This window comes from Bos taurus, chromosome 3 (genome assembly GCF_002263795.3).
Source record: "Bos taurus isolate L1 Dominette 01449 registration number 42190680 breed Hereford chromosome 3, ARS-UCD2.0, whole genome shotgun sequence".
NCBI classification, from domain to species: domain Eukaryota; kingdom Metazoa; phylum Chordata; class Mammalia; order Artiodactyla; family Bovidae; genus Bos; species Bos taurus.
The window spans coordinates 44310907-44338822 of record NC_037330.1 but is presented as its reverse complement, the minus strand read 5'-3'; the positions used below and the strand labels follow the sequence as shown (position 1 = coordinate 44338822).

General features: G+C 39.6%; 1 protein-coding gene across 4 annotated transcripts in view; it reads right to left on the bottom strand.

The window, feature by feature from the left end:
* The window catches only part of PLPPR5 (phospholipid phosphatase related 5), a 133936-nt gene that overhangs the window by 13452 nt on the left and 92568 nt on the right, over positions 1-27916 (bottom strand). For 2 of the 4 annotated variants that reach the window (XM_003585865.6, XM_024990060.2), the window contains exon 5: positions 19916-20035. The exons of 1 other annotated variant lie outside the window; for it this stretch is intronic. In XM_003585865.6, coding sequence (XP_003585913.1) covers positions 19916-20035 — 120 coding nt within the window. Of the gene's footprint in view, positions 1-19900; positions 20036-27916 lie in introns of all 4 variants that reach the window. One more of the 4 variants, XM_005204247.5, reaches the window with a different exon arrangement.

The following is a 27916-nucleotide window of genomic DNA, read 5'->3' as shown; positions in this document are numbered from 1 at the left end:
TAGAGCCTGGCAGGCTTCTCAGTCCATGGAATTCTCCAGGCAAGAATACTGGAGTGGGTAGCCATTTCCTTCTCCAGGGATTGAACCTGGGTCTCCCATTGCAGGCAGATTCTTTACTGTCTGAGTCATCAGGAAAGCCCGGTTATTGAGTTATTATTTGAACAGTTGATTGTTTCAGTCGCAAAAGAAAGGCACAAAATAAATGTATGGAAAGATATTAAAAATATATAAATGAAAATGAGGTACTTCATTTATTTTTGACCTTTAAGATGTATGAAAATTATTAAGAACAATTCTCTTATTCTTAAGAACATTCTCTGTTGTTGGAGAAAACACTGGCTATTAAACCAAAAACCTTAAGAGTACTCATCGTTTTTCCCCCCTGGCATTTCCACTTCTATAAATATATCTTAAATAAGTTTTATTAATTGAACTTATAGATATGTCTATTTTGGAGATGTTTACCCCAGTATTGTTTATAATTGTGGGAACTTGGAAGTGGAAGCCATTCTCTATGCCTAATAGAGGTAATGGTTAATTTATATGGATGAAAACCTTTTCAATGTAATTCTGTAATACTGTATAGCACAGTGATTATGATTTTGAACTCTGCAGTAATAAACATGGAACATAAATCAAAAGTGGAAAATACAGTCCTATACTCCCGTCTCAGAACACAGGTTATATGACCTTGGGCAAATTACTTTTTTAAGTCTCTCTGAGAAAAATGAATCAGATATATTCAAATGATTTTTGTAAAAACTAAAATGATATGTTATGTTCTTTGCATAATTCCTGACACATATTAAGCTTTCACTGAAGATTTAGCTTTTACAGTTATGCCTGATATGATTATATATTCATTGACCTGTGGCCATTTTCACAATATACTGTTATGAGAGCAAAAGCAGGATCAGAAAAAAGCAGAAAAAAGCAGGATCAGGTAGGTCCTCTACCACACACAAACCCACCCACACACTCATGGGGCCTCGAGGCTATTTTAAGAAAATATTTCCAGTGATTACTGTGGTAGGATATGGATACTTTCTGTTTGTGTTTTGCTTCTCCAGATTTTCAAATTTTAAACAATATACCTGAATAACTTGTTGCTTCCTTAATAGAAACAATAAACCACAATAAAATGTGGTTATTTTGTAAGACAGGGAATGAAGTAATTGTTTATCTTCCTAGTTTCAGTCAAGTAGAATTTTACATTTTTCTCCTCCAAAAATGTTCATAGAGCCATGGTGCCCTGGATTGACTTTGAAGCCCTCCATAGAGTCCCAGGGACCGTCTAGCAAAAGGGAACCGATCTGAGAGAAGAGGAGAATGAATGGGTAGGAGCAGTTTTCCATGTGTAACTAACGATGTGTGCACTGAGAGGGATTTTTTTTTTTAATCCATCATGGTTTTATTCTCTCCTTAACTAATGACTACATAAATCATACAATTTAAAAATGTAGTCATCAACTCTCTATTTATTAGTAAAACGAGATGAGATAGCTTGTTTATATTCAGAAGTAATTTACTGAAAAGAGGCTTTTATAATAGGCCTGTTAGGTAAGATTGAAAAAAAATCTATCTTTTATTCTTTGTGAAGTGTATTATCATGTATACATAGTGTGGAGAAATAAATAATGGATACATGGAAGCACAAATAGGAAAAAAAATGACATATGGCAAAGTAATATCAGTATATAATTACTTTTTTAAACTAAAATGTTGATGCCTGGTTGGAATTGTTAAGCCTGCATTTAAAATTGTCCTTTTTAAGCAAAATTAAACAAGTGAGAACAGAGTACAGCATGCAAACACTGATTTACTTCAAATATTTCTCATAAGTAATCAAACCTTAGATTGAGAAAAAAGCCCTAAAATATGAGGGTATTTAGTTCCACTAACTATTCCAATATCTGATCACTAATACAGTTGTTTTGACAAGATCCTATATAACATTTACATTACAGTTCAGCAGCTCTGTAAAACAAAGATTTGCATTCCAGAAAAGCAACTGAATCTCAAATAGATTGCCATCATTATTCAAGCACAACATTTTGAAACCTCAAAGGAATTTATCACAGACAGCACCGTAATGTATAATCATATTTGTTTTGGCAGGAAACCACAGGATTGTTTTGCTGTTGCTGTGACACTAATGTATGCAACATTTTATAGTATAATCTTTTCTGCCACATGTGCTATGCATGACATAGACAATCTGTATAAATGTTTAAATCCATGAAATATATCTATAAGGATAGGTATATATCTCTATATCTCTATCTATCTATTATCTATCTAGCTCCTGAAACACAACGAAAATCCTATTAAGGGAAGCATTATTGTTACAGGAGGGAACTAATGTTAAGCACCTACCATGTGCCAAGAAGTTCATTTGTGATCTGTTAATCCCATCAATCACTCCATAAGGAAATGATTATTATATCAATTTTTCTGAAAATGAGGAGAGGAGTATTCATGTAATCCCACCTAGTTTGACTAGCTATAATGTAGTCAAACCAAGCTTCAAACTGAAGATGCTTGCATGTGTGAGTGCCAGGTCACTTCAGTCATGTCTGATTCTATAACCGTATGGACTATAGCTCACAAGGCTCCTCTGTCCGTGGGATTTGCCATGCAAGAATACTGGAGTGGGTTGCCATGCCCTCCTCCAGGGGATCTTCCAGACTCAGGGATGGAGCCCTCGTTCCTGCTGCTCCTGTATTGCAGGCAGATTATCATTGAGTCACCAGGGAAGCTCTCAAGCTCAAGCTGCAAAAGCCTGTCTTTCCATCCTTCACCCACCCTAACTCTGCCTAAATTTCAACACGGGCTTCACTCTGATTTCTATGATTTTATAATCTGCAAAGCAATCAGTGTAAATGTCAATGCATGGCCTTTTCTGGGTCACCATGAATTCCCTTAGAATTTTCTTATCCATATAAATTTCCATTACAGTTGCCATTATTTTTGTTTAGTTGCTAAGTTGTGTCTGACTCAGTGACTCCATGGACTATAGCCCGCCAGACTTCTCTGTCCATGGTGTTCTCCAGGCAAGAATACTGGAATGGGTTGCCATTTCCTTCTCCAGGGGATTTTCCTGACCCAGGGATTGAACCTGTGTCTCCTGCATTGGCAGGTGGATCCTTTACCACTGAGCCACCTGGGAAGCACAGTTGCCATGAGAATTAAACATAACACAGAAGTTTCCATCTGTAATATTACACACTTCTTATGCCATTTCTAGATTTTTTGAGTTGTGATCAATGCTCACCACTTTCATTCCAGTGACGCTTCTGTTGATAAGGGACTGCTTTCACACTACGAGCTTCTTGGGTAGTACAGGCTAGTAAAAAGTCCCTGTTTTGATGTACAAAACTGTAATCTGCAATCTTGTAAATTCTTTCTAGCATTACTTTCCCTTTCCTGTTGTAGGCAAAAGGGGATCACTTTTGGTTTAAATGATTAGATCGCATAAACCTTAAAAAATATATATATAATGGAGAAAATTTTTTTCTCAAAAAGCATTTATTTCCTCTACCTGGCTCAATCCATTAAATGAATTCTCAGAGATATCTCAGAATAGCTGTAAGTGGCTATAGCAGCCTGTCCTATTAATACATGCCTTAACAAAACTAAAAAAAAAAAAAAAAGATATCAATTGCTCTTGGATCTACTGGAAATACTTCATTTTCTATCAAATCCCATACATCCTTATATTTATTTAAAACATTTTTTGTTCCCTTGCCATATAGTGTCCACTTCTTTAGATTTTGTTGTTTGGCATCAGTTAAAACTGATGATGCATAAGCATACATCATTTGAATGTGCTTACCTATGCAAATTTGAATGGTAGCCTTTTGCCTTAAGAGGGAGAACAAGCAGAGGGCAAGAGAGAGGATAAAAATAAAAGTACCTAGTGCTCTGCTGCTGGAATGAATGCAGCTTGACCCAGGAGGATCCCTCGAAGGAAAGAAGAACAAGGAACTCCTTTTCTGTTCAGTTCAGTTCAGTTCAGTCCTCAGTCATGTCCAACTGTTTGTGACCCATGGACTGCAGCATGACAGGCCTCCCTGTCCATTATCAACTCCTGGAGTCTACTCAACTCACGTCCATTGAGTGGGTGATATGATCCAACCATCTCATCCTCTGTAGTCCCCTTCTCCTCCCGTCTTCAATCTTTCCCAGATCCGAGTCTTTTCCAATGAGGCAGTTCTTTGCATCAGGTGGCCAAAGTATTGGAATTTCAGCTTTAACATCAGTCCTTCCAGTGAAAACCCAGGACTGATCTCCTTTAGGATGGACTGGTTGGATCTCCTTGCAGTCCAAGGGACTCTCAAGAGTCTTCTCCAACACCACAGTTCAAAAGCATCAATTCTTCAGTGCTCAGCTTTCTTCATAGTCCAACTCTCACATCCATACATGACTACTGGAAAAACCACAGCTTTGACTAGATGGACCTTTGTTGGCAAAGTAATGTCTCTGTTTTTTAATGTGCTGTCTAGGTTGGTCGTAACTTTTCTTCCAAGGAGCAAGTGTCTTTTAATTTCATGGCTGCAATCACCATCTGCAGTGATTTTGGAGCCCCCCAAAATAAAGTCTGTTACTGGTTCCACTGTTTCCCCATCTATCTGCCATGAAGTGATGGGACCAGCTGCCATGATCTGAGTTTTCTGAATGTTGAGTTTAAAGCCAACTTTTGACTTTCACTTTCATAAAGAGGCTCTTTAGTTCTTCTTCGATTTCTGTCATAAGGGTGTTGTCATCCACATATCTGAGGTTATTGATATTTCTCCTGGCAATCTTGATTCCAGCCAGTGCTTCATCCAGCCCAGCATTTCTCATGATGTACTCTGCATATAAGTTAAATAAGCACGGTGACAATATACAGCCTTGACATACTCCTTTCCCAATTTGGAACTAGTCTGTTATTCCAGGTCCAGTTCTAACTGTTGCTTCTTGACCTGCATACAGATTTCTCAGGAGGCAGGTCAGGTCGTTTGGTATTCCCATCTCTTTCAGAATTTTCCACAGTTTATTGTGATCCACACAGTCAAAGGCTTTGGTATAGTCAATAAAGCAGAAGTAGATGTTTTTAGGGAACTCTTTTGCTTTTTTGATGATCGAGTGGATGTTGGCAATTTGATCTCTGGTTCTTCTGCCTTTTCTAAATCCAACTTGAACATCTGGATGTTCAGAGTTCACGTACTGTTGAAGCCTGGCTTGGAGAATTTTGAGCATTATTTTGCTAGCGTGTGAGATGAGTGCAATTGTGCGGTAGTTTGAGCCTTCTTTGGCATTGCCTTTCGTTGGGATTGGAATGAGAACTGACCTTTTCTAGTCCTGTGGCCACTGCTGAGTTTTTCAAATTTGATGGCAAATTGAGTGCAGCACTTTCACAGCATCATCTTTCAGGATTTGAAATAGCTCAACTGGAATTCCATCACCTCCACTAGCTTTGCTCGTAGTGATGCTTCCTAAGGCCAACGTGACTTCGCATTCCAGGAAGCCTAGCTCTAGGTGAGTGTTTACACTGTCATGATTATCTGGGTCATGAAGATCTTTTTTGCATAGTTCTGTGTATTCTTGCCACCTCTTCTTAATATCTTCTGCTTCTATTAGGTCCCTACCATGTCTGTCCTTTATTGTGCCCATCTTTACATGAAAATTTGCCTTGTTATCTCTAATTTTCTTGAAGAGATTTCTAGTCTTGCCTATTCTATTGTTTTCCTCTATTTCTTTTCATTGATCATTTTTCTGTTCAAGAGAAATCTTTGAAGGGAGGACAGGAAAATGACACAGATGAAAGACTGGCGTGTTTCCTAAGGTGGGTGGGATGGAGAAATAGTTTTCCTAATGACACCCTGGACAGCATATAGCCCTTTTTCACTGTAAATCACTGGTGTGGTTAGATAACCCCTGCATATAGACTGCATTCTTTTGTAACCCCAAATTCCTATGTTGAAACTTAATTCCCAACATGATGAGTCTAGGAAATGGGTTTTAGGGGGTGATTAGATCTTAAAGGCAGAGACTTTTATGAATGGGATAACTGTTCTTATTAAAGGGACCTTACAGAACTCCCTCAACCCTGCTGCTGTGAGAAGGCACAGGGATAAGGCCATCTGTGAACCAAGAAGAGAGCCCTCATTAGGGACTGAATCTGCCAGTGCCTTGACCTCAGACATCCCAGCCTTCAGGAGTAGGAAACGGCAACCTGCTCCGGTATTTTTGCCTGGAAAATTCCGTGGACAGATGAGCCTGGTGGGCTACAGTCCACTGGGTCACAAAGAGTCAGACACAACTGAGCTCACATACACAGTACTGGTTTTAATCTTGCCATGACACTGTTTTCTCACATTAGTTTCCTAACTGTACCTTTGTGCTAGCTATCTTTCATCTCTCATTAAACATATTTTCTTTAATTTCATTGACAGTAGAAAACACATATTATCTATAATAAATTTAATTAAATATCTTGAGCTCATCTTTTTTTCCTAAAAAAATGTATTCTGACTCTTTAAAATGTCTCTTCTGTGTCATAAAATCCTTCTGTGTCATAAAATCATCTTAAAGAATTTAAGGAACTGTTCTAATTATTTATGCCTGAATCAGAATAGATTTAGCTCAGTTTATATTCCTAAATGTAATGGGAGAAGATTCAAAGATCCTTTAAGTGTTTTCATGAATAGTCAGGGGATCCTTCACTCAGATCTTGAGCTGAAGAGCTGGAGAATATAGTTTTACAACATCATGTTGATGATTTGGCAGCCTGAGTGGAGTGGAAGAAGAAGCTGAGGCCATGGACATTTTCAGGAAGGTCAGTTTATTTCTACAGTTTCATTGCTATGGTTGCTGAAATGTCAGGACTACTATTCTGTTCAGCTTAATCTCTTCTACAGGAGAATGATACAGTCCTTGGATGTAGCTTATTTATATTTTTGACTGAAGATAACTCTCCATCCCATTTTATAGTACTTATTCAGTTCAGGAAGGGATTTCTTCATCTGGCATGGACCCTTATTAATGAGAAGCCTGATCAGAGGAAAGCTTCTTGTCTGAAGGCTTTCTTTTGGGGTGTACTTGCCTATTTGCTAGCCCTGTTTCATATGGTGTTGGTTCATGGTGCTGAATCATGTGGTAAATAAGACTTCTCATTCTCTCAGAGGTTGCTCCTATCTCTTGTTCTCACTCTTTGAAATCTGGAGGATATTACTGGGATTATATAGGATGCTAGCCACTTTTACAACATCCAACTTCTTTACTGGCAAAGAAAAATTTTAATTGTCCTTTGGTGACATCCATCAAACTGAAACTATTCATACTATATCTAGCAGAAATGCCTAAAATTTTACTCTATCTAGTTTTTGCTCTCAGTGACACAGCTATTAAGACATTAATTCCTACTTTACTCTTGCTAATATAGGAGAGTAAAGCTAATGAATATGTAAATGTTTCCATCTTCATTTCCTAGGAGAGGTAGAATCTTTTTATATTGAAGTATAATTGCTTTACAATGTTGTGTTAGTTTCTGCTCTACAACAGAGTGAACCAGCTATACCTATATCTATATCTATGTATATGTATATCCCTTCCCTCTTGAACGTCTTTCCCATCCCACTCATCTAGGTCATCACAGAGCACCAAGTTGAGCTCCCTGTGCTTTATAGCAGATTCCCACTAGCTGTTTTACACATGGTAGTGTATCCAAAATCACTGCAGATGGTGACTGCAGCCATGAAATTAAAAGACGCTTACTCCTTGGAAGGAAAGTTATGACCAACCTAGATAGCATATTCAAAAGCAGAGACATTACTTTGCCAACAAAGGTCCGTCTAGTCATGGCTATGGTTTTTCCAGTGGTCATGTATGGATGTGAGAGTTGGACTGTGAAGAAAGCTGAGCGCTGAAGAATTGATGCTTTTGAACTGTGGTGTTGGAGAAGACTCTTGAGAGTCCCTTGGACTGCAAGGAGATCCAACCAGCCCATTGTGAAGAAGATCAGCCCTGGGTGTTCTTTGGACTGATGCTAAAGCTGAAACTCCAGTACTTTGGCCACCTCATGCAAAGAGCTGACTCATTGGAAAAGACTCTGATGCTGGGAGGGATTGGGGGCAGGAGGAGAAGGGGACGACAGAGGATGAGATGGCTGGATGGTATCGCTGACTTGATGAACATGAGTCTGAGTGAACTCTGGGAGTTGGTGATGGACAGGGAGGCCTGGCGTGCTGCGATTCAAGGTGTCGCAAAGAGTCAGACATGACTGAGCGACTGAACTGAACTGAGTGTATTCATGTCAAACCTAATCTCCTTGAAGGCAGGAAAAGGGGATGAGATGGTTGGAAAGCATCACTGACTCCATGAACCCGAGTTTGAGCAAACTCTGGGAGACAGTGATGGCTAGGGAAACCTGGCGCACTACAGTCCATGGGGTTGCAAACTGTTGGACGTGACTTAGTGACTAAACAACAACAATCTCCCAATTCATCCCATCCTCCCCTTCATCCCCCATGTCCACATGTCAGTCCTCTATGTTTGTATCTGTATTCCTGCCCTGGAACTAGGTTCATCTGTACCATTTTTTTCAGATTCCACATATATGCATTAATATACGATATTTGTTTTTCTCTTTCTGACTTACTTTACTCTGTATGACAGAGTCTAGGTCCATCCACATCTCTACAGATGACCCAATTTCCTTCCTTTTATGGCTGAATAATAGTCCATTGTATGTATGTATAACATCTTCTTTATCAATTCACCTATTGATGGACACTTAGGTTGCTTCTATGTCCTGGCTACTATAAATAGTGCCGCAATGAATATTAGGGTACATGTGTCTTTTTAAATTATGGAAGTTTCTTAAAAAACTAAAAATAGAACTACCATATGACCCAGCAATCCCACTACTGGGCATATACCCTGAGAGGCAGACTTTTGTTTTTTGGACTCCTGAGAGTAATTAATAGTGCCTTTGTATTTTTGCTAACCTCCTAAAGCCAGCACCCTTGAAGATTCTGTTTTGGATGCATGAGCTCTTGAAGGCAGGAGCCAGAAAAGGATGAGCTGGAAAGGGAGAAGTGGTGTGACTGAAGAAAAATGTTGGCTTCCTGGGACCTTCAGTTGGTGGGACGTGTGGGTCCTGAACATGAGAGGCACCTGCACACAGCTTGTATAAGGGCCCCAGGACAGACAGGACCCAAAAGAGAGGTGTGCCAAGGGCAGCTGGACCCTGGCATGAGGCATAAAGACATGTGCACTACAACCAAGGTCTCCGTGCCCAATTTGGCTGAGAAAAGTACACTGAATGCTCTCAAAAGGCTTGTGTGAGTCATAAGGAAGGGGCACAGGAATTTAAATAATTCTGGGGGAATTTTTCCAAGGGACTTCGGTCAATTAGAACATATTGATAGTTAATACAAAGAAGCATAACCAGGACCTTCTTAAAGAGCAGCTGAAGAAGACTAATTTTAAAACATTGTAAGTATTTTAGTTACACAATTTTTCATGACTATAACCTCATCATAAGAAGAAAAGAGAAAGAGAGAAAAGGAAGAAAGAAAGGAAGGAAGGAAGGAAAGAAGGGAGAAAGGGAAGAAGGGAGGAAAAGGAGGAAGAGCGAGCAACAATCAGGTCCACAATGTCAGTGGCTCTCAGATTAGTGTCTATAGGCAACCTTCCCACTTCTCTGTCTCATCTACATGATCTTTTTGTTTCCTACTAGAGAGAAACAGGTGGAGAAGGCGATGGCACCCACTCCAGTACTCTTGCCTGGACAATCCCATGGACAGAGGAGCCTGGTGGGCTGCGGTCCATGGGGTCGGGAAGAGTCGGACATGACTGAGTGACTTCACTTTCACTTTTCACTTTCCTGCACTGGAGAAGGAAATGGCAACCTACTCCAGTATTCTTGCCTGGAGAATCCCAGGGACAGGGGAGCCTGGTGGGCTGCCATCATGGGGTCGCACAGAGTCGGACACGACTGAAGCGACTTAGCAGAGCAGCAGCAGAGAGAAATATCTTTGGTATTTTGCATAACTGGCTTCATCATATATAGACACATTTTATACACATCAACTTAAAAAAACACATTCTACAATATGTCAGAAAACTTTCCACATCTTGATTTACCTCATCCATTTCAGCTGTTGAATAGTAATAATAATTGGTAATGATTAAAGGCTTCAGAGGTGCCAGGCTGTTCTAAGTGCTTGCTTATTATGTTACTGAACTCTTATGGCTCTCATTCTATGAATCATTCTATGCAGGAGAAAACTGAGTCACAGAGCAATTAAGTAAGCTGCCCAAGATCCAAAGTACCCCAAACTGCCAGCCATTCTACCGCTAGAAACTGTAAACAGAAACACCACACTAAAATGTTCTGGATCCTACTGTAGGAATGTAGCCCAATGGATTTAATAATTCACTACAGATAAACATTTAGACCTCTCCTGATTTGATATTACAAACAGCTGTAAGTAAAGTTACTGGTAACTTCAATGTTTAGTGAACATTGAGATATGATGGGCTGGTTTCCACAGATGATTAATTCTTTTCATAAAACCAAATGTAATGAATGTTCAGATTTACTTAGTCTTCAGAAAAATCATGACTTTCCCTCAAACTATGGTAATTAACTATATGACGAACTCCCTATAATTAAGGGATAAATTGTTGGCATTTCATAAGCAAGAACACTTGCATGCTGTAATTATTCTGTAGCTTACAGTTTATCAAATGTGTACTTTGACTATAAGAAGTTATATAAGTACATAACTTCTAAAAGAAACCCATTGTCTGCTCTACACAAAACCGACAACCAGAAAATGACAGCTTGGCATAACCATGCTAAAACAATAGGCCACAACTGCCAACCCAACTTTAACACGAGGCCCCCTTTCTCTCCTCAGAGGGCCAGCTTAAGGAGCTAATGTCACTTCCCAACTGTCAATTATAAAGATCAAACTACTAGGGAGGGTTTTTGCATTCACTTGTTTCCCATTGTGATCTATGATGAAAAGCAATGCATTTACTCCAAATATTCCTTATTAAAGAAGGAAGAGAAAGCTACTCTGGGCTTCTCTGAAGTGATGGCCTTCCTTCCTTTCTGGCTGATGAGCAGAAATACATATCCTCTCAGCAGTAGAGCTCCAAGGGGAAGCCCAAGATTCTGGATTTTCCTGTGTGAGTGCAGACAGGGTTCTGCCTGGAAACAGGGATGGAGAGAGTGGAGAGGGAAGGCGGAGCTCAACGGGGCAAATGCCAATGCTCTAGGTGTGTAGAGGGAGAATCAAATTAGATTCCAATCATCTTTATTGCCTAACTATCAGATTGAAGATAAAGCACACGAATGTATCATAAACAAAAATGTTAAAGAATAAACACTGATCTCTTGCAATCAATAGATTCTAATAGAATATTTTTGCTTTCATCATCTAGTATCCTAAAAGTCGCTGTAAATAAAAATGAATTTGCATAAAATCAAGAACAGAAATATTTTCATCATTTAATACACATAATGATGTAATGGTATATAAGATATTTGGCAAGGCTAGCAGACCTCTAAAGAAACATTTTGCAAATAAATGTAAAAAAGTAGAAGACTGAGATTACTGTTCAAGTTAATATATTGAGAGGTGCTTAAAATACCTAATTTTTACCCTGACGATTTTCTTCAAAGTATATTTAAGATCTCCACCTAATTGCTACTGCTTTTTGTATTTAAAGTTCAACAAGATCTAATTTTATATGTATTATTCACTTCAGTTCAGTTTAGTCGCTCAGTCATGTCAGACTCTTTGCGACCCTGTGGACTGCAGCACATTAGGCTTCCCTGTCCATCACCAACTCCCGGAGCTTGCCCAAACTCAAGTCCATCAAGTCAGTGGTGCCATCCAACCATCTCATCCTCTGTTATCCTCTTCTCCTCCTGCCTTCAATCTTTCCAATTCCCAGCATCAGGGTATTTTCCATTGAGTCAGTTCTTTGCATCAGGTGGCCAAAGTACTGGAATTTCAGCTTCAACATCAGTCCTTCCAATGAATATTCAGGACTGATTTCCTTTAGGATGGACTAGTTGGATCTCCTTGCAGTCCAAGGGACTCTCATGAGTCTTCTCCAACAACACAGTTCAAAAGCATCAACTCTTTGGCGCTCAGCTTTCTTTATAGTCCAACTTTCAAATCCATATATGACTACCGGAAAAACCATAGCTTTGACTGTATGGAGTTCTGTCAGTAAAGTAATGTCTCTGCTTTCTAATATGCTGTCTAGGGTTGTCATATCTTTCTTCCAAGGAGTAAGTGTCTTTTAATTTCATGGCTGCAGTCACCATCTGCAGTGATTTTGGAGCCCAAGAAAATGAAGTCTGTCACTGTTTCTATTGTTTCCCTATTTACCATGAAGTGATGGGACCGGATGCCATGGTCTTAGTTTTTTGAATATTGAGTTTAAAGCCAGCATTTTCACTCTCCTCTTTCACTTTTATCATGAGGCTCTTTAGTTCCTCTTCACTTTCTGTCATAATGGTGGTGTCATCTGCATATCCGAGGTTATTAATATTTCTTCTGGCAATCTTGAATCCAACTTGTGCTTCACCCAATCCAGCATTTCTCATGATGTACTCTGCATATAAGTTAAATAAGCAAGGTGACAATATACAGCCTTGATGTATTCCTTTCCCAATTTGGAACCAGTCTGTTGTTCCATGTCCTGTTCTGTTACTTCTTGACCTGCATACAGATTTCTCAGGAGGCAGGTCAGGTGGTCTGGTATTCTCATCTCTTTAAAAATCTTCACTTAGATATATATTTTATTGGGGCTTATCAGGTGGTGCTACTGGTAAAGAACCCGCCTGCCAATTCAGGAGACATAAGAAAAGAGGATTTGATCCCTGGGTAGGGAAGATCCCCTGGAGCAGGGCATGGCAACCCACTCCAGTATTGTTGCTTGGAGAATCTCACCAACAGAGGAGCCCTGCAGGCTACAGTCCATGGGGTCACAAAGAGTTGGACACAACTGAAGCAACTAGCATGCATGTATGTATATATTTTATTACATAGGTATATATCTTGAACCGCTATCCTGTATAATTTTTCTTTGCTGTTTACCAATGACATGGACATTTGCAATCTGCTTAACTACTTGAGTTTCCCAGGTGGTACAATGGTAGAATCCACGTGCAAAAAGATCTCCTGGAGAAGGAAGTGACAACCCATTACAGTTTTCTTCCTGGAAAATTCCATGGACTTAGGAGCCTGGTGGGCTATAGTTCATTGGGTTGCAAAGAATCGGACATGACTAAACAGCACACACATAACTACTTGGGAGCTTTTCTTCACTGTATAATGAGGACATCCATTGTAAGAGGGCATCAGCTAAACCACGCCAATGATAACCCTGTATGCGAGACAGCAAAAGAGACACTGATGTATAGAACACTCTTTTGGACTCTGTGGGAGAGGGAGAGGGTGGGATGATTTGTGAGAATGGCACTGAAACATGTATAATATCATATATGAAATGAATCGCCAGTCCAGGTTCGATGCATGATACTGGATGCTTGGGGCTGGTGTACTGGGACGACACAGAGGGATGGTACAGGGAGGGAGGAGGGAGGGGGTTCGGGATGGGGAACACGTGTATACCTGTGGTGGATTCATGTTGATGTATGACAAAACCAATACAATATTGTAAAGTAATTAACCTCCAATTAAAATAAATAAATTTATATTAAAAAATAAATAAAAATTTAAAAAAATAATCAATGACTTAGAGAAGGAGTTTATTTCTTTTTCAGAACCACCTAGGGTATGTATATGGACTGCTCCATGAGCTCATCCAGAACCCAGGTTGTCCAGGAGGATTGGTCATCTTCAAAAATAAAATATTATTCCAGTCACTTATCTTTCCATTTGGTGATAAGGAGTACAGACTGTCCAGCACAAGAGTTTTCAAAGAGATGACCCAGAGGTTGTGGCACCTACCCTTCTGCTTACACTGCATGGGTCTAAACTTGGTTACTAGGTCACACCTAACTGCAGGGCAAGCTGGGGAATAAAGACTACAGATGGACAACCATGAGCATAGTTAAAACTGGAGTGAGAAACTCAGTTATTGAAAGGAAGAAGAGGAGAAGGAATACTGATCATCTATTAGCAGTCTTTGCCACTATAATGATGAAAGTGAAAGTGTTAGTTGCTCAGTCATGTCCGGGCTACCTCTTTGCATGGAAGTCTTTCCATGGAATTCTCCAGGCAAGAATACTAGAGTGGGTAGCCATTCCCTTCTCCAGAGTACTTTCCCAACCCAGGGATTGAACCTGGATCTACTACCTTGAAGGCAGATTCTTTACCACTGAGCCACGAGGGATACTCAGCTTTAAAAACTGTTGCAAAGAACAAAATTATACTTTGTAGAGCACAGAAGTGGTTTTGTGGAAGCAATTAGTATAGCATTTGGCACATCATGCATGATCACTAAATGGTCATTGTTCTTTTTATTGTCATCATCACCATCATCATCATCTAGTGTCTCTATCATTTAAATGCTTAAAATCCTTCCACAGTATCATGGATAAGTGCTTATTTAGCTATTCTTGAATCCCTATAGTAAAAAGAAATTTCATTGCTTTTAAGGTGGAAAAGCTATTAACTAACTTCTAGACATTATTTATCTTCCTACACTTCCTTTTCTTTCATCCTCAGAGGGGGCGGCCGAGAGGAGATATCCCACGCCCCTAAGCCTGAGGCCAAGGGCAGGGGCGGCGGCGGGGAGAAGCAACCGCAGGACAGAGGCCAGGGGTGGTGGCTGGGAGGACCAACCCCACGTCCAAGGAGCCCTGGCTGCGCGGGTGCAGGAGGGCCTAGAGGAGCTATCCCATATTGAAGGTCAGGAAGGGCGGTGGTGAGGAGATATCCCTCGGTCCAAGGTAAGGAGCAATGGCTGCGCTTTTCTGGAGCAGCCATGAAGAGATACCCCACGCCCAAGGTAAGAGAAACCCAAGTAAGACAGTAGGTGTTGTAAGAGGGCATCAGAGGGCAAACACACTGAAACCATACTCACAGAAAACTAGTCAATCTAATCACACCAGGACCACAGCCTTGTCTAACTCAATGAAACTAAGCCATGCCCATGGGGCAACCCAAGACGGGCAGGTCATGGTGGAGAGATTTGACAGAATGTGGTCACTGGAGAAGGGAATGGCAAACCACTTCAGTATTCTTGCCTTGAGAACCCCATGACCAGTATGAAAAGGCAAAATGATAGGATACTGAAAGAGAAACTCCCCAGATCAGTAGGTGCCCAATATGCTACTGGAGATCAGTGGAGAAATAACTTCAGAAAGAATGAAGGCATGGAGCCAAAGCAAAAAGAATACCCAGTTCTGGATGTGACTGGTGATAGAAGCAAGGTCCGATGCTGTAAAGAGCAATATTGCACAGGAACCTGAAATGTCAGGTCCATGAATCAAGGCAAATTGGAAGTGGTCAAACAAGAGATGGCAAGAGTGAATGTCGACATTCTAGGAATCAGCGAACTCAAATGGACTGGAATGGGTGAATTTAACTCAGATGACCATTATATCTACTACTGTGGGCAGGAATCCCTCAGAAGAAATGGAGTAACCATCATGGTCAACAAAAGAGTCTGAAATGAAGTACTTGGATGCAATCTCAAAAACGACAGAATGATATCTGTTCATTTCCAAGGCAAACCATTCAATATCACAGTAATCCAAGTCTATGCCCCAACCAGTAATGCTGAAGAAGCTGAAGTTGAATGGTTCTATGAAGACCTACAAGACCTTTCAGAACTAACACCCAAAAAAGATGTCCTTTTCATTATAGAGGACTGGAATGCAAAAGTAGGAAGTCAAGAGACACCTAGGGTAACAGGCAAATTTGGCCTTGGAATATGGAATGAAGCAGGGCAAAGACTAATAGAGTTTTGCCAAGAAAATGCACTGGTCATAACAAACACCCTCTTCCAACAACACAAGAGAAGACTCTATACATTGACATCACCAGATGGTCAACACCAAAATCAGATTGATTACATTCTTTGCAGCCAAAGATGGTGAAGCTCTATACAGTCAGCAAAAACAACACCAGGATCTGACTGTGGCTCAGATCATGAACTCCTTATTGCCAAATTCAGACTGAAATTGAAGAAAGTAGGGAAAACCACTAGACCATTCAGGTATGACCCAAATCAAATCCCTTATGATTATACAGTGGAAGTGAGAAATAGATTTAAGGGCCTAGATCTGATAGATAGAGTGCCTGATGAACTATGGAATGAGGTTCGTGACATTGTACAGGAGACAGGGATCAAGACCATTCCCATAGAAAAGAAATGCAAAAAAGCAAAATGGCTGTCTGAGGAGGCCTTACAAATAGCTGTGAAAAGAAGAGAAGCGAAAAGCAAAGGAGAAAAGGAAAGATATAAACATCTGAATACAGAGTTCCAAAGAATAGCAAGAAGAGATAAGAAAGCCTTCTTCAGCGATCAATGCAAAGAAATAGAGGAAAACAACAGAATGGGAAAGACTAGGGATCTCTTCAAGAAAATCAGAGATACCAAATGAACATTTCATGCAAAGGTGAGCTCAATAAAGGACAGAAATGGTATGGACCTAATAGAAGCAGAAGATATTAAGAAGAGATGGCAAGAATACACAGAAGAACTGTACAAAAAAGATCTTCACGACCCAGATAATCACGATGTGTGTGATGATGGTGTGATCACTGACCTAGAGCCAGACATCCTGGAATGTGAAGTCAAGTGGGCCTTAGAAAGCATCACTACAAACAAAGCTAGTGGAGGTGATGGAATTCCAGTTGAGCTATTCCAAATCCTGAAAGATGATGCTGTGGAAGTATTGCACTCAATATGCCAGCAAATTTGGAAAACTCAGCAGTGGCCACAGGACTGGAAAAGTTCAGTTTTCATTCCAATCCTAAAGAAAGGCAATGCCAAAGAATGCTCAAACTACCACACAATTGCACTCATCTCACACGCTAGTAAAGTAACGCTCAAAATTCTCCAAGCCAGGCTTCAGCAATACATGAACCGTGAACTTCCTGATGTTCAAGCTGGTTTTAGAAAAGGCAGAGGAACCAGAGATCAAATTGCCAACATCTGCTGGATCATCGAAAAAGCAAGAGAGTTCCAGAAAAACATCTATTTCTGCTTTATTGACTACGCCAAAGCTTTTGACTGTGTGGATCACAATAAACTGTGGACAATTCTTCAAGAGATGGGAATACCAGACCACCTGACCTGCCTCTTGAGAAACACATATGCAGGTCAGGAAGCAACAGTTAGAACTGGACATGGAACAACAGACAGGTTCCAAATAGGAAAAGGATTTCGTCAAGGCTGTATATTGTCATCCTGTTTATTTAACTTCTATGCAGAGTACATCATGAGAAACGCTGGACTGGAAGAAACACAAACTGGAATCAAGATTGCCAGGAGAAATATCAATAACCTCAGATAGCAGATGACACCACACTTATGGCAGAAAGTGAAGAGGAACTCAAAAGCCTCTTGATGAAAGTGAAAGTGGAGAGTGAAAAAGTTGGCTTAAAGCTCAACATTCAGAAAACGAAGATCATGGCATCCGGTCCCACCACTGCATGGGAAATAGATGGAGAAATAGTGGAAACAGTGTCAGATTTTATTTTGGGGGGCTCCAAAATCACTATAGATGGTGACTGCAATCATGAAATTAAAAGACGCTTGCTACTTGGAAGGAAAGTTATGACCAACCTAGACAGTACATTAAAAAGCAGAGACATTACTTTGCCAACAAAGGTCCGTCTAGTCAAGGCTATGGTTTTTCCTCTGGTCATGTATGGATGTGAGAGTTGGACTGTGAAGAAGGCTGAGCGCCGAAGAATTGATGCTTTTGAACTGTGGTGTTGGAGAAGACTCTTGAGAGTCCCTTGGACTGCAAGGAGATCCAACCAGTCCATTCTGAAGGAGATCAGCCCTGGGATTTCTTTGGAAGGAATGATGCTAAAGCTGAAACTCCAGTACTCTGGCCACCTCAAGCGAAGAGTTGACTCATTGGAAAAGCCTCTGATGCTGGGAGGGATTGGGGGCAGGAGGAGAAGGGGACGACATAGGATGAGATGGCTGGATGGCATCATTGACTCGATGGACGTGAATCTCAGTGAACTCTGGGAGTTGGTGATGGACAGGGAAGCCTGGCGTGCTGTGATTCATGGGGTCGCAAAGAGTCGGACACAACTGAGCGACTGATCTGATCTGATGTGAATTGTGATCTCTGAGATCCCATAAAACAAATTGCATCCCTCTGTCATACAACAGTCCTTCAGATATTTATGGGAAGCTATTGCTTCTTTCTTGAGTTTCCTTTTCCTATAAACTTATTATTTTTTAAACAATATTTTTGTTCCTTCCAGTCTCATAATTCATGACTTTGACTCTACTCAGCATCTTAGACACATCTATTTACTCACTTAAAAAAATTTACTGTCAACTTTTATGTTTTAATCAAAGTTCATCTGATAACCATGTCACCAAGGGTAGTACACAGTATACCAAGTTTACCTGAGAAAGCAAACCATCAATCCCTCATTCAGGATATCATTTTCCCTAAGTGGGACTTAAAACTATATTAACTTCTGGCAGTCATATCATGTTGTTGACCCATGCGGAATGGTAGACTCTTAAACCCTCTGAGTGTTTTGCATTTGTGCAGTTAACGTAGACATACCCTGCCCTACAGGAACTTTTTAAAGTCCAAATATGAAATGCTTCCTTTATTTCTAGTTAATTGTTATTTGTACATTTATTGCAATCTTCCAAGAATTTTTAATATTTCATCCAATGTATCAATTATCCCTCACAGATTCACCTGGGGCTTCCCAGGTGAATGACTCAGTGGTAAAGGCTCCACCTGTCAATGTAGGAGCTGCAGGAGACGTGGGTTCGATCCCTGGGTAAGGAAGATCCTCTGGAGTAGGAAATGGCAACCCACCTCTGTATTCTTGCCAGGATAATCCCATGGACTGCAGTTCATGGGGTTGCAAAGAGTCAGACATGACTGAGCATGTATCCTCTATGACCCCTCCACAGATTCATACCATCTAAACCCCAAATTAGCATCTATTAATAACTTCATCTAAGATGTTGACCAAAATCTGGATGTGGACAGGGCTGAGAAGCCATTAGTAACCCTCTGTCACTAAATGAGCAGTCATTTAACCAGTTACATACATGCATGAATGCATCATCGCTTAAGAAATATTAACCTATCTAGCTCACAGAAGTCTCAAGAAAAGTTATTATAACCTGGTTTTTCTGTTCATTGCTATGTTCCATGAGGCCTTGACCTGCTACTCAAAGTGCTACCTCATCAGGCTCCCTTAAGCCCAGCCTGATCCTCAGGGCCTCCCTGATCAGGAAAGCACACTGGTGTTTCCCTGAGGCCAGAACTTTACACACTGAGATTTAACAATATTTATTGAGTCCTGAGTATGTGCCAGTTACACTACACAGATTTTCATATAAATGAAGCATGGAAGAAATGGAATATGTATTATTAAAAATGTATACATTCTCAAGTAAAACGTATATTTTGCCCATGCGTGGGACCACTGTATAACGTTCCTTATCTTAAAGCTATGGCAAATTACAGCACAGTCCATGTACAGACTCAACTTTTAAGCCTGAGAGGTTCCAAGAAATGTTTTCTATGTGATACGCATTTTTCAAAGATGTTCTCTTCAGTGATTAAGTTCTTGCTAAATACCACATTAGACTCTGAGCTTATTTTAGCTAATAAAAAATGTGAAAGAACTCTCAAGAATAATTATTCATTTGCTCTAGAGAACAATCGCACTTTAGAATTTAAATTATGAATCACCTGTACAGATGTTACCTTTTCCAAAGGACTTTCTACTCGAGGAATGCTTATCATTGGCAGCTGTGCCAGGCTATCCGTGTGTGTGTGCTCATTTTCTGGTTGTCTTCCTTTGAAATTATTTACCACACATACAACCTACAATTTCAGGAAAAAATACAATTAAAACATAGCCATGCTCCCTATAAACATGATCTTTGTGAGCAGCCTGATTAATCACAGTAATAAAGTATTGGCATGACTTAAATACTACATGTCTATAACTTTACATTCAAATTTATCTTGTAGTCCAGTGCAAGTGTGTTCAAGAGTATTCATCAATTAATATGTAGCTCAGTTAATAATGACAATGCTATTATTCCAAAATTTTCATTAAATTAGGTTATAGTCAATGCTCAAACTGATAAAAATAACACCATAACCTTATAAAAATTCATAGCAAGCTAACCTTTCCTTAATGTGGCTAACCTACAACTTAATTTAAATGCTAATTATATCCCATTGCTTCAAGATCATTACATTCATAATACACCTACTATGATTGGCACTTTCTAATTTAGTAGCATCATTAACCCTAGTTTATTGTCTATTATCGCATCCCATATATATTTGGCATTTCAACAACAGCTTACCGTGGCTACCACTAAAATAGAAGACCTTTTACACAAAGCAAACTGACCCTTGTTTCAATTGATTATATCCCATACTAAACCAGAATTTCTCATATTCTACTGTACATGAAAATAAAGTTCTGGTACTTAAAAAAAAAAGACGTTCCTAAGCGTCTCCTAAAAATTCTGCTTTCATAGATAGAAGGATAAGGTTTAGGAGTTGCCACTTTTAAAAGGCATTTCTAAAGCTTCTGATGTAGGTGGATCAAATTTCAAGAATTAGTGATTTAAATAATACAGGAAAATTAGTTGCTTATATTGCTTATACTGAACTAGTAGGTAAGATATTCTTGAGCCTTCTTTTTCTGAGTTTTATATTCTATTATCAAACTGAAATACAGAATTTACTTGTAGCTAGTTTATAACTTAACATTCATTTAATAAATAAATGCTTAATATACTATCACAGGTTTACATTGTATATTTTCCACAGATCACACTGGAAAGTGTAGGGCTCATTATTGAATATTTTCAAAGGTCAATACATCTTGATTGTTCTCCAGCTTTTAAATTAAATTTTGAAATCTGCAAAATAACACACACTATTAAACTTTATCTCAGAAAAAATTTCCTTGCAAATGGATATATACTTATTACCTTTCAATTCTTTGAATAATTACAGATCAGAAGCACAGATCAAAGCCTAATAACTTAATACTCAATTTCATCATTACCATCAAGATCTTTAGAGCAAAGATTTGGAAATGGGTACCTGATAAACATTCTATCAAATGATGAGCCTACAAAGGACTAATAGACAGTAACTGACCTAAAGTAGAGGTCAGCAAATTTTGTCTGTAATGAGTAGATAGGACATATTTTTGGCTTTGCGGGTATACAATCTCTGCAGCAAGTATTCAGCTCTGCCATTTTGGTGTGGAAGCAGCAAAGGATATAATCAAGAATTTGAGCCAACAACAATATAACAAACAGCAGTTTCATACCCATTTCATGAAATATACATACACACACATTTTCTTTGCATTAATATTATGCATGCTAAGTCACTTCAGTTATGTCCAACTCTTTGTGACCCTATGGACTGTAGCCTACTAGGCTCATCTGTCCATGGGATTCTCTAGGCAAGAATACTTGAGTTGGCTGCCATGCCCTCCTCCAGGGGATCTTTCCAATCCAGGGATCAAACCCTCGTCTCTTATGCCTCCTAAATTAGCAAGTGGGTTCTTTACCACTATGGCCACCTGGGAAGCACCATTAATATTATATAAATTTATGGAAAATCAGCAGGTGAAAAAAAACTGCTACAAATTCTTCTGAATTAAAATTTTCTGAAATAACTATATACACAGACAAATGGAAGTCATTAGATGAAGAACAGATTTAATAGTGGCTATTGAAATTAGTACAATTGCTTTTTATACTAATTTTGGTTCAGAAAACTCTGAAAGATATTACCAGTTATCTCTTTGCCTTAATTGAGGGTCAGGACAACACCACTGAAGCAGCTAAGAATTCACATGTGAAATATTTAAATGCCTAACACATAGCAGATATTCATTAAAGCATCTATTAACATAATGATTACTCTTCATTACTGTTATTATTTAAATTATAAGGAAGGAAATTATCATACCTTTCTTAGAATCATATTCAAATATTTAGTAAGTCTTGTCTGGTAACATTCACAAATATGAAATTGACTTCCTATTAGAAAAATGCTCATAGGAAATAGCAATAGACATGGTTTTTGAGGCTGAGTCTGCATGTTCTGTTCTTGGACAGTCCTCTGGGTCTCAGTTTTCTCAATTTGAAAGTGAAGAGGTTGTGACAGATCAGCAAGGTCAGTTCCATTTCTTTGGTTGTCAAAGGTATGAAAAATTCAACAAACGTTCAAAATAAAACCCAAGATGTGCCCATCTTCTGACCCTACTCCAAACCTTGATCCTTTTCTGGATCCTCTCAGGGAAAGGTAATTCCCCCTCATCCCCAAATGCAGTTGCATGTGGCTGAAAGCTTGAACACCTCTTGTACTCAACCAGTCATTCAATTTGTTCAATTCTTCCTCCTAAAGATTTTGATTTCTTATATCTGCCTTGTTCTATCTCAAACACCAACTCCAAAGACTAAGCAATCATCATTACTTGCCTGAATTCCTGCATGGCCTTCTCAAGACTAAATCCAATCTTGACTCCCTCCAATCCCTCTCTACAAAGAAGTGAGAATGGTCTTTCCAAAATGCAAATTTTATCATGTCGACCTCCTTAAAACTATTTTGTGGCTTGGCTTCTCATTCCTCTCAAAATGTAAACTCAGGTCCACCTTTCAGCCTTCTTTCTCTATTTTGCAAACACCTTCTGTTTCCTTTCACTTCCTTTTGTTTGGAATACTCATCTCCACTGTCTTTGGGCATCATATCTCATTCATCTGTGATATCTCATCTCTGCATCACCGCCTTATTAGTCTTCCTTGATCCCAGGCTGTTTTTATTTGCTGGCAAGGACCTATGATTCTTTTCTCTGAAATACCTATCTCTATATGAAATTATATATCTGCAAGCATAGCATTCTGGTTGATGTGATTCTCTTCCAAGGTTATCATCTCCATGGAAGCAGACATGCTTCTTTTTCTGATCACTATTCTATTCTCAGTGCCAGGTGAATGAACAGATTAATAAATGAGCATGAATCCAGGATAAAAATTCTCAAATTTTCTGATGTTCCTATATAATTGAAAGTGACTTTCTTTAGAAACATTCTATTTTTACATTAGTGGTTTCCATGAGTATAATTCTACTCTCTCTTCCAAAAAATAACACTAGTAATAAGTTACCATTACATATACATTTTTGTTTTCTTTTTCCAGTAGTGATAATAAATTAATCTGATCCATTTGTGGTCAGTTTGCCTCTTCCTTGTGGCAAATAAAACATCTCTGCTGTATGGGGTTACGTTCATGGGCTTTGGGGTCAACCAGGCCTGGGGCTTAATCCTGGGCTCTTTTATTTACTAATTCTGTGAGCTAGGCAAATTATTTAATATAACTAGATCTGTCTGCTTTATCTGCAAAACTAGGACAATAATAATTGGGTCTCACCGTGCGTGAAGATTAATTGAGTTAATGCAGTAAAGAATACTCAAATAACTCTTTATTATTACTATTAGGAAAATGCATGATAACCTGACAAGCTCTTGCTTTGGTCAGTAAACTTGAATTATCCTGCCTGACACTGTAATATCCATCTTTCTTGCAAGTACTTTGAGGTGTCCATTTTTATAAAATAATATGAATCAATCTACAATAATAAAGTCATCAAAGGTGAAGAGTATGGTATCCATAGCCTTCTCTGTACCATGCAATTGACTGACTTGACTACATATGTGATTTCACTTAACCCTCAAAAGAGCTCTGGGAAATAAATAAAACAGTTCATTCATTCATTCATCAAATATCTCCTGAGAACTTCCTATATAACACTGGGAATATACAGTGATGAAAACAAACACCATCTCTGTAAGTGGTTTACATTCTAGAGGGTTTGAGAGCAAAAGACAAAACTCAAAATCATGCAGTGGAGAAAAGTGAATAGGAAATGAGGAAAGGAGTCCGGGGGGAGAGGTAATCACTTTAAATACAGTTCAGGGGAGGCCACACTTTAGGAATAATAAGGAGCTACGTGGGATGGTCAATATCACATTGAGGAAAACTGGCAAAAAAAAGTGGCAACAGCAGGATTCAATCTAGGTTTTTCTGACTCCCACACCTGTTTTGTTCTCTAAAATATACACAGGAGCATTCCAGCAGAGGCAATGTGCAGGCTGGACAGGGTGTGTGAGAGAGGAAGAAAACTGACTGGATTCCAAGTGTGGGATTTCCACTGTAAAAAAAAGGGAAACATAAACTTGACCAGGAAGAGTGCAGCCAGATTCTGGAGGATCCCAGGAGCCCAATGGAAGTGTCTGATTTAATCCAGCACGAAAGCAGCTTGGTTTTCTGTTTGTTTTATTAGCAATGAATTATATTATCATGTGTATGAAGCAGCATGCAAGGCATTTGGAGGAGAGTCTAAAGTGAGAAGGTAGCTAGGAACCGATAGATATAGAAGAGGTAAGCAGTTAGATCTCTACAATCAAGAAGTGATGATCAGAACAGCAAAGAAATAAGACATGGGAGAAAGATTCTGTAGTGGAAACGAGCTTCAACTAGATGAATCACTGGGTGTGGGGATGGATGAGGGAGGAGAGTGAGTCAAAGGCATATGCTAGACATTGGATGTGGGTGACAGGGGACACAAATGCCTTGAACCGACATACAATGGCTTGGAGTAGGTTAGTGTTAATTTTATCTTGGAATCATCTTAGTGATCTGCACACACTGCAGAATAATTGAAAACACTCCAAGATATTGCAAGCCAGAGCTGTAGTCACTGCTTGAAATAAATATTCTACTTAGTTGCCCAAATAAGAAACTCGAAAATCATCATAGATTGTTGTCCACTTCATCCTCATCAATTCCACTGTTTCATCAACTTCCAAACCATCCCACCTCCAGCCAGCTTCCCCTCCCTCTGTGCAATCAGAGGCCCGTCCACCACTTCCCTGGATCTGCATAACTTGTCTCTATCCTCACCTAGAACTTTATTTTCCAGAAAACATATTTTTAAAGCACAAATCTTATCACAGAGTAAAAGCGTCTGAAAGTAAACAATCTCTCATTTGTAAAATTATTTCAGTCATCCGTGTGGCCATGCACTGAACATACACACCATTTCGTTTACACATTATCAATCTGTATAACAATCCTTCAAGGAGACTGTAACCTTATTTAACTCCTTATTGCCAAATTTAGACTTAAATTGAAGAAAGGAGGGAAAACCACTAGCCCATTCAGGTATGACCTAAATCAAATCCCTTATGACTACACAGTGGAAGTGAGAAACAGATGTAAGGGACTAGATCTAACAGACAGAGTGCCTGATGAACTATGGACGGAGGTTTGTGAAACTGTACAGGAGATAGGGATTAAGACCATCCCCATGGAAAACAAATGCAAAAAAAGAAACATGGCTGTCTGAGGAGGCCTTACAAATAGCTGTGAAAAGAAGAGAAGTGAAAAGCAAAGGAGAAAAATAAAGATATAAACATCTGAATGCAGAGTTCCAAAGAATATCAAGATGAGATAAGAAAGCCTTCTTCAGTGATCAACGCAAAGAAATAGAGGAAAACAACAGAATGGGAAAGACTAGGGATCTCTTCAAGAAAATCAGAGATACCAAAGGAACATTTCATGCAAAGATGAGCTCGATAAAGGACAGAAATGGTGTGGACCTAACAGAAGCAGAAGATATTAAGAAGAGGTGGCAAGGATACACAGAAGAACTGTACAAAAAAGATCTTCAAGATCAAGATAATCACGGTGGTGTGATCACTCACCTAGAGCCAGACATCCTGGAATGTAAAGTCAAGTGGGCCTTAGAAAGCATCACTACAAACAAAGCTAGTGGAGGTGATGGAATTCTAGTTGAGCTATTCCAAATCCTGAAAGATGATGCTATGAAAGTGCTGCACTCAATATGCCAGCAAATTGGGAAAACTCAGCAGTGGCCACAGGACTGGAAAAGGTCAGTTTTCATTCCATTCCCAAAGAAAGGCAATGCCAAAGAATACTCAAATTACTGCACAATTGCACTCATCTCACACACTAGTAAAGCAATGCTCAAAATTCTCCAAGCCAGGCTTCAGCAATATGTGAACTGTAAACTTCCAGATGTATAAGCTGGTTTTAGAAAAGGCAAGGAACCAGAGATCAAATTGCCAACATCCGCTGGATCATCGAAAAAGCAAGAGAGTTCCAGAAAAACATCTCTGCTTTATTGACTGTGCCAAAGCCTTTGACTGTGTGAATCACAATAAACTGTGGGAAATTCTGAAAGAGATGGGTATACCAGACCACCTGACCTGCCTCTTGAGAAACCTATATGCGGGTCAGGAAGCAACAGTTAGAACTGGACATGGAACAACAGACTGGTTCCAAATAGGAAAAGGAGTACGTCAAGGCTGTATATTGTCACCCTGCTTATTTAACTTCTATGCAGAGTACATCATGAGAAACCCTGGGCTAGAAGAAGCACAAGCTGGAATCAAGATTGCTGGGAGAAATATCAATAACCTCAGATATGCAGATGACACCACCCTTATGGCAGAAAGTGAAGAGGAACTCAAAAGCCTCTTGATGAAAGTGAAAGTGGAGAGTGAAAAAGTTGGCTTAAAGCTCAACATTCAGAAAACGAAGATCATGGCATCTGGTCCCGTCACTTCATGGGAAATAGATGGGGAAACAGTGGAAACTGTCAGATTTTATTTTTTTGGGCTCCAAAATCACTGCAGATGGTGATTGCAGCCATGAAATTAAAAGATCCTTACTCCTTGGAAGGAAGGTTATGACCAACCTAGACAGCATATTAAAAAGCAGACACATTACTTTGCCAACAAATGATCCATCTAGTCATGGCTATGGTTTTTCCAGTGGTCATGTATGGATGTGAGAGTTAGGCTGTGAAGACAGCTGAGCATCGAAGAATTGATACTTTTGAACTGTGGTGTCGGAGAAAACTCTTGAGAGTCCCTTGGACTGCAAGGAGATCCAACCAGTCCATTCTAAAGGAGTTGGTCCTCGGTGTTCATTGGAAGGACTGATGCTGAAGCTGAAACGCCAATACTTTGGCCACCTCATGCGAAGAGTTGACTCACTGGAAAAGACCCTGATGCTGGGAGGGATTGGGGGCAGGAGGAGACAGGGATGACAGAATGAGATGGCTGGATGGCATCACCAACTCGATGGACATGAGTTTGGGTAAACTCTGGAGTTGGTGATGGACAGGGAGGCCTCGCGTGCTACAGTTCATGGGGTTGCAAAGAGTCGGACACGACGAAGCGACTGAACTGAACTGAACTGAACCTTTTTTAAAGAGGAAGAAACTGAGGTTAGGTAAATTGCTTAAGGGCACAAATTGAGTAGATAGTGAGGATGAGATTCAACCAGACTTTTTCTGTTTCAGCTGTCTGGAAGCTGACAGAGGCTGCCAAATCACCTACATTTTTAAGAGCCCAAATTACTGTCATAGCACACAAGGCTCAGGCTGTCCCCTGTGTGCTTCTTCATTCCCCTTCTTGTCACCCATCTTGGACGACTGGTATCATTTCTGGGTGCCAGATGCATACTGTGCCTTCGGCCTAGAATACATTAGGGGCTTCATACATGCTTATTTTATGATACGTTTCATATTGCCAGTGCACTGTGCTCTTTGCCCTTCATTCCTTATGCCCCAAGCTACACCTTTCTGCTTTACAAACTCTTCAAGTTTATATATTGTCTCTTCTTTCTGATTTGT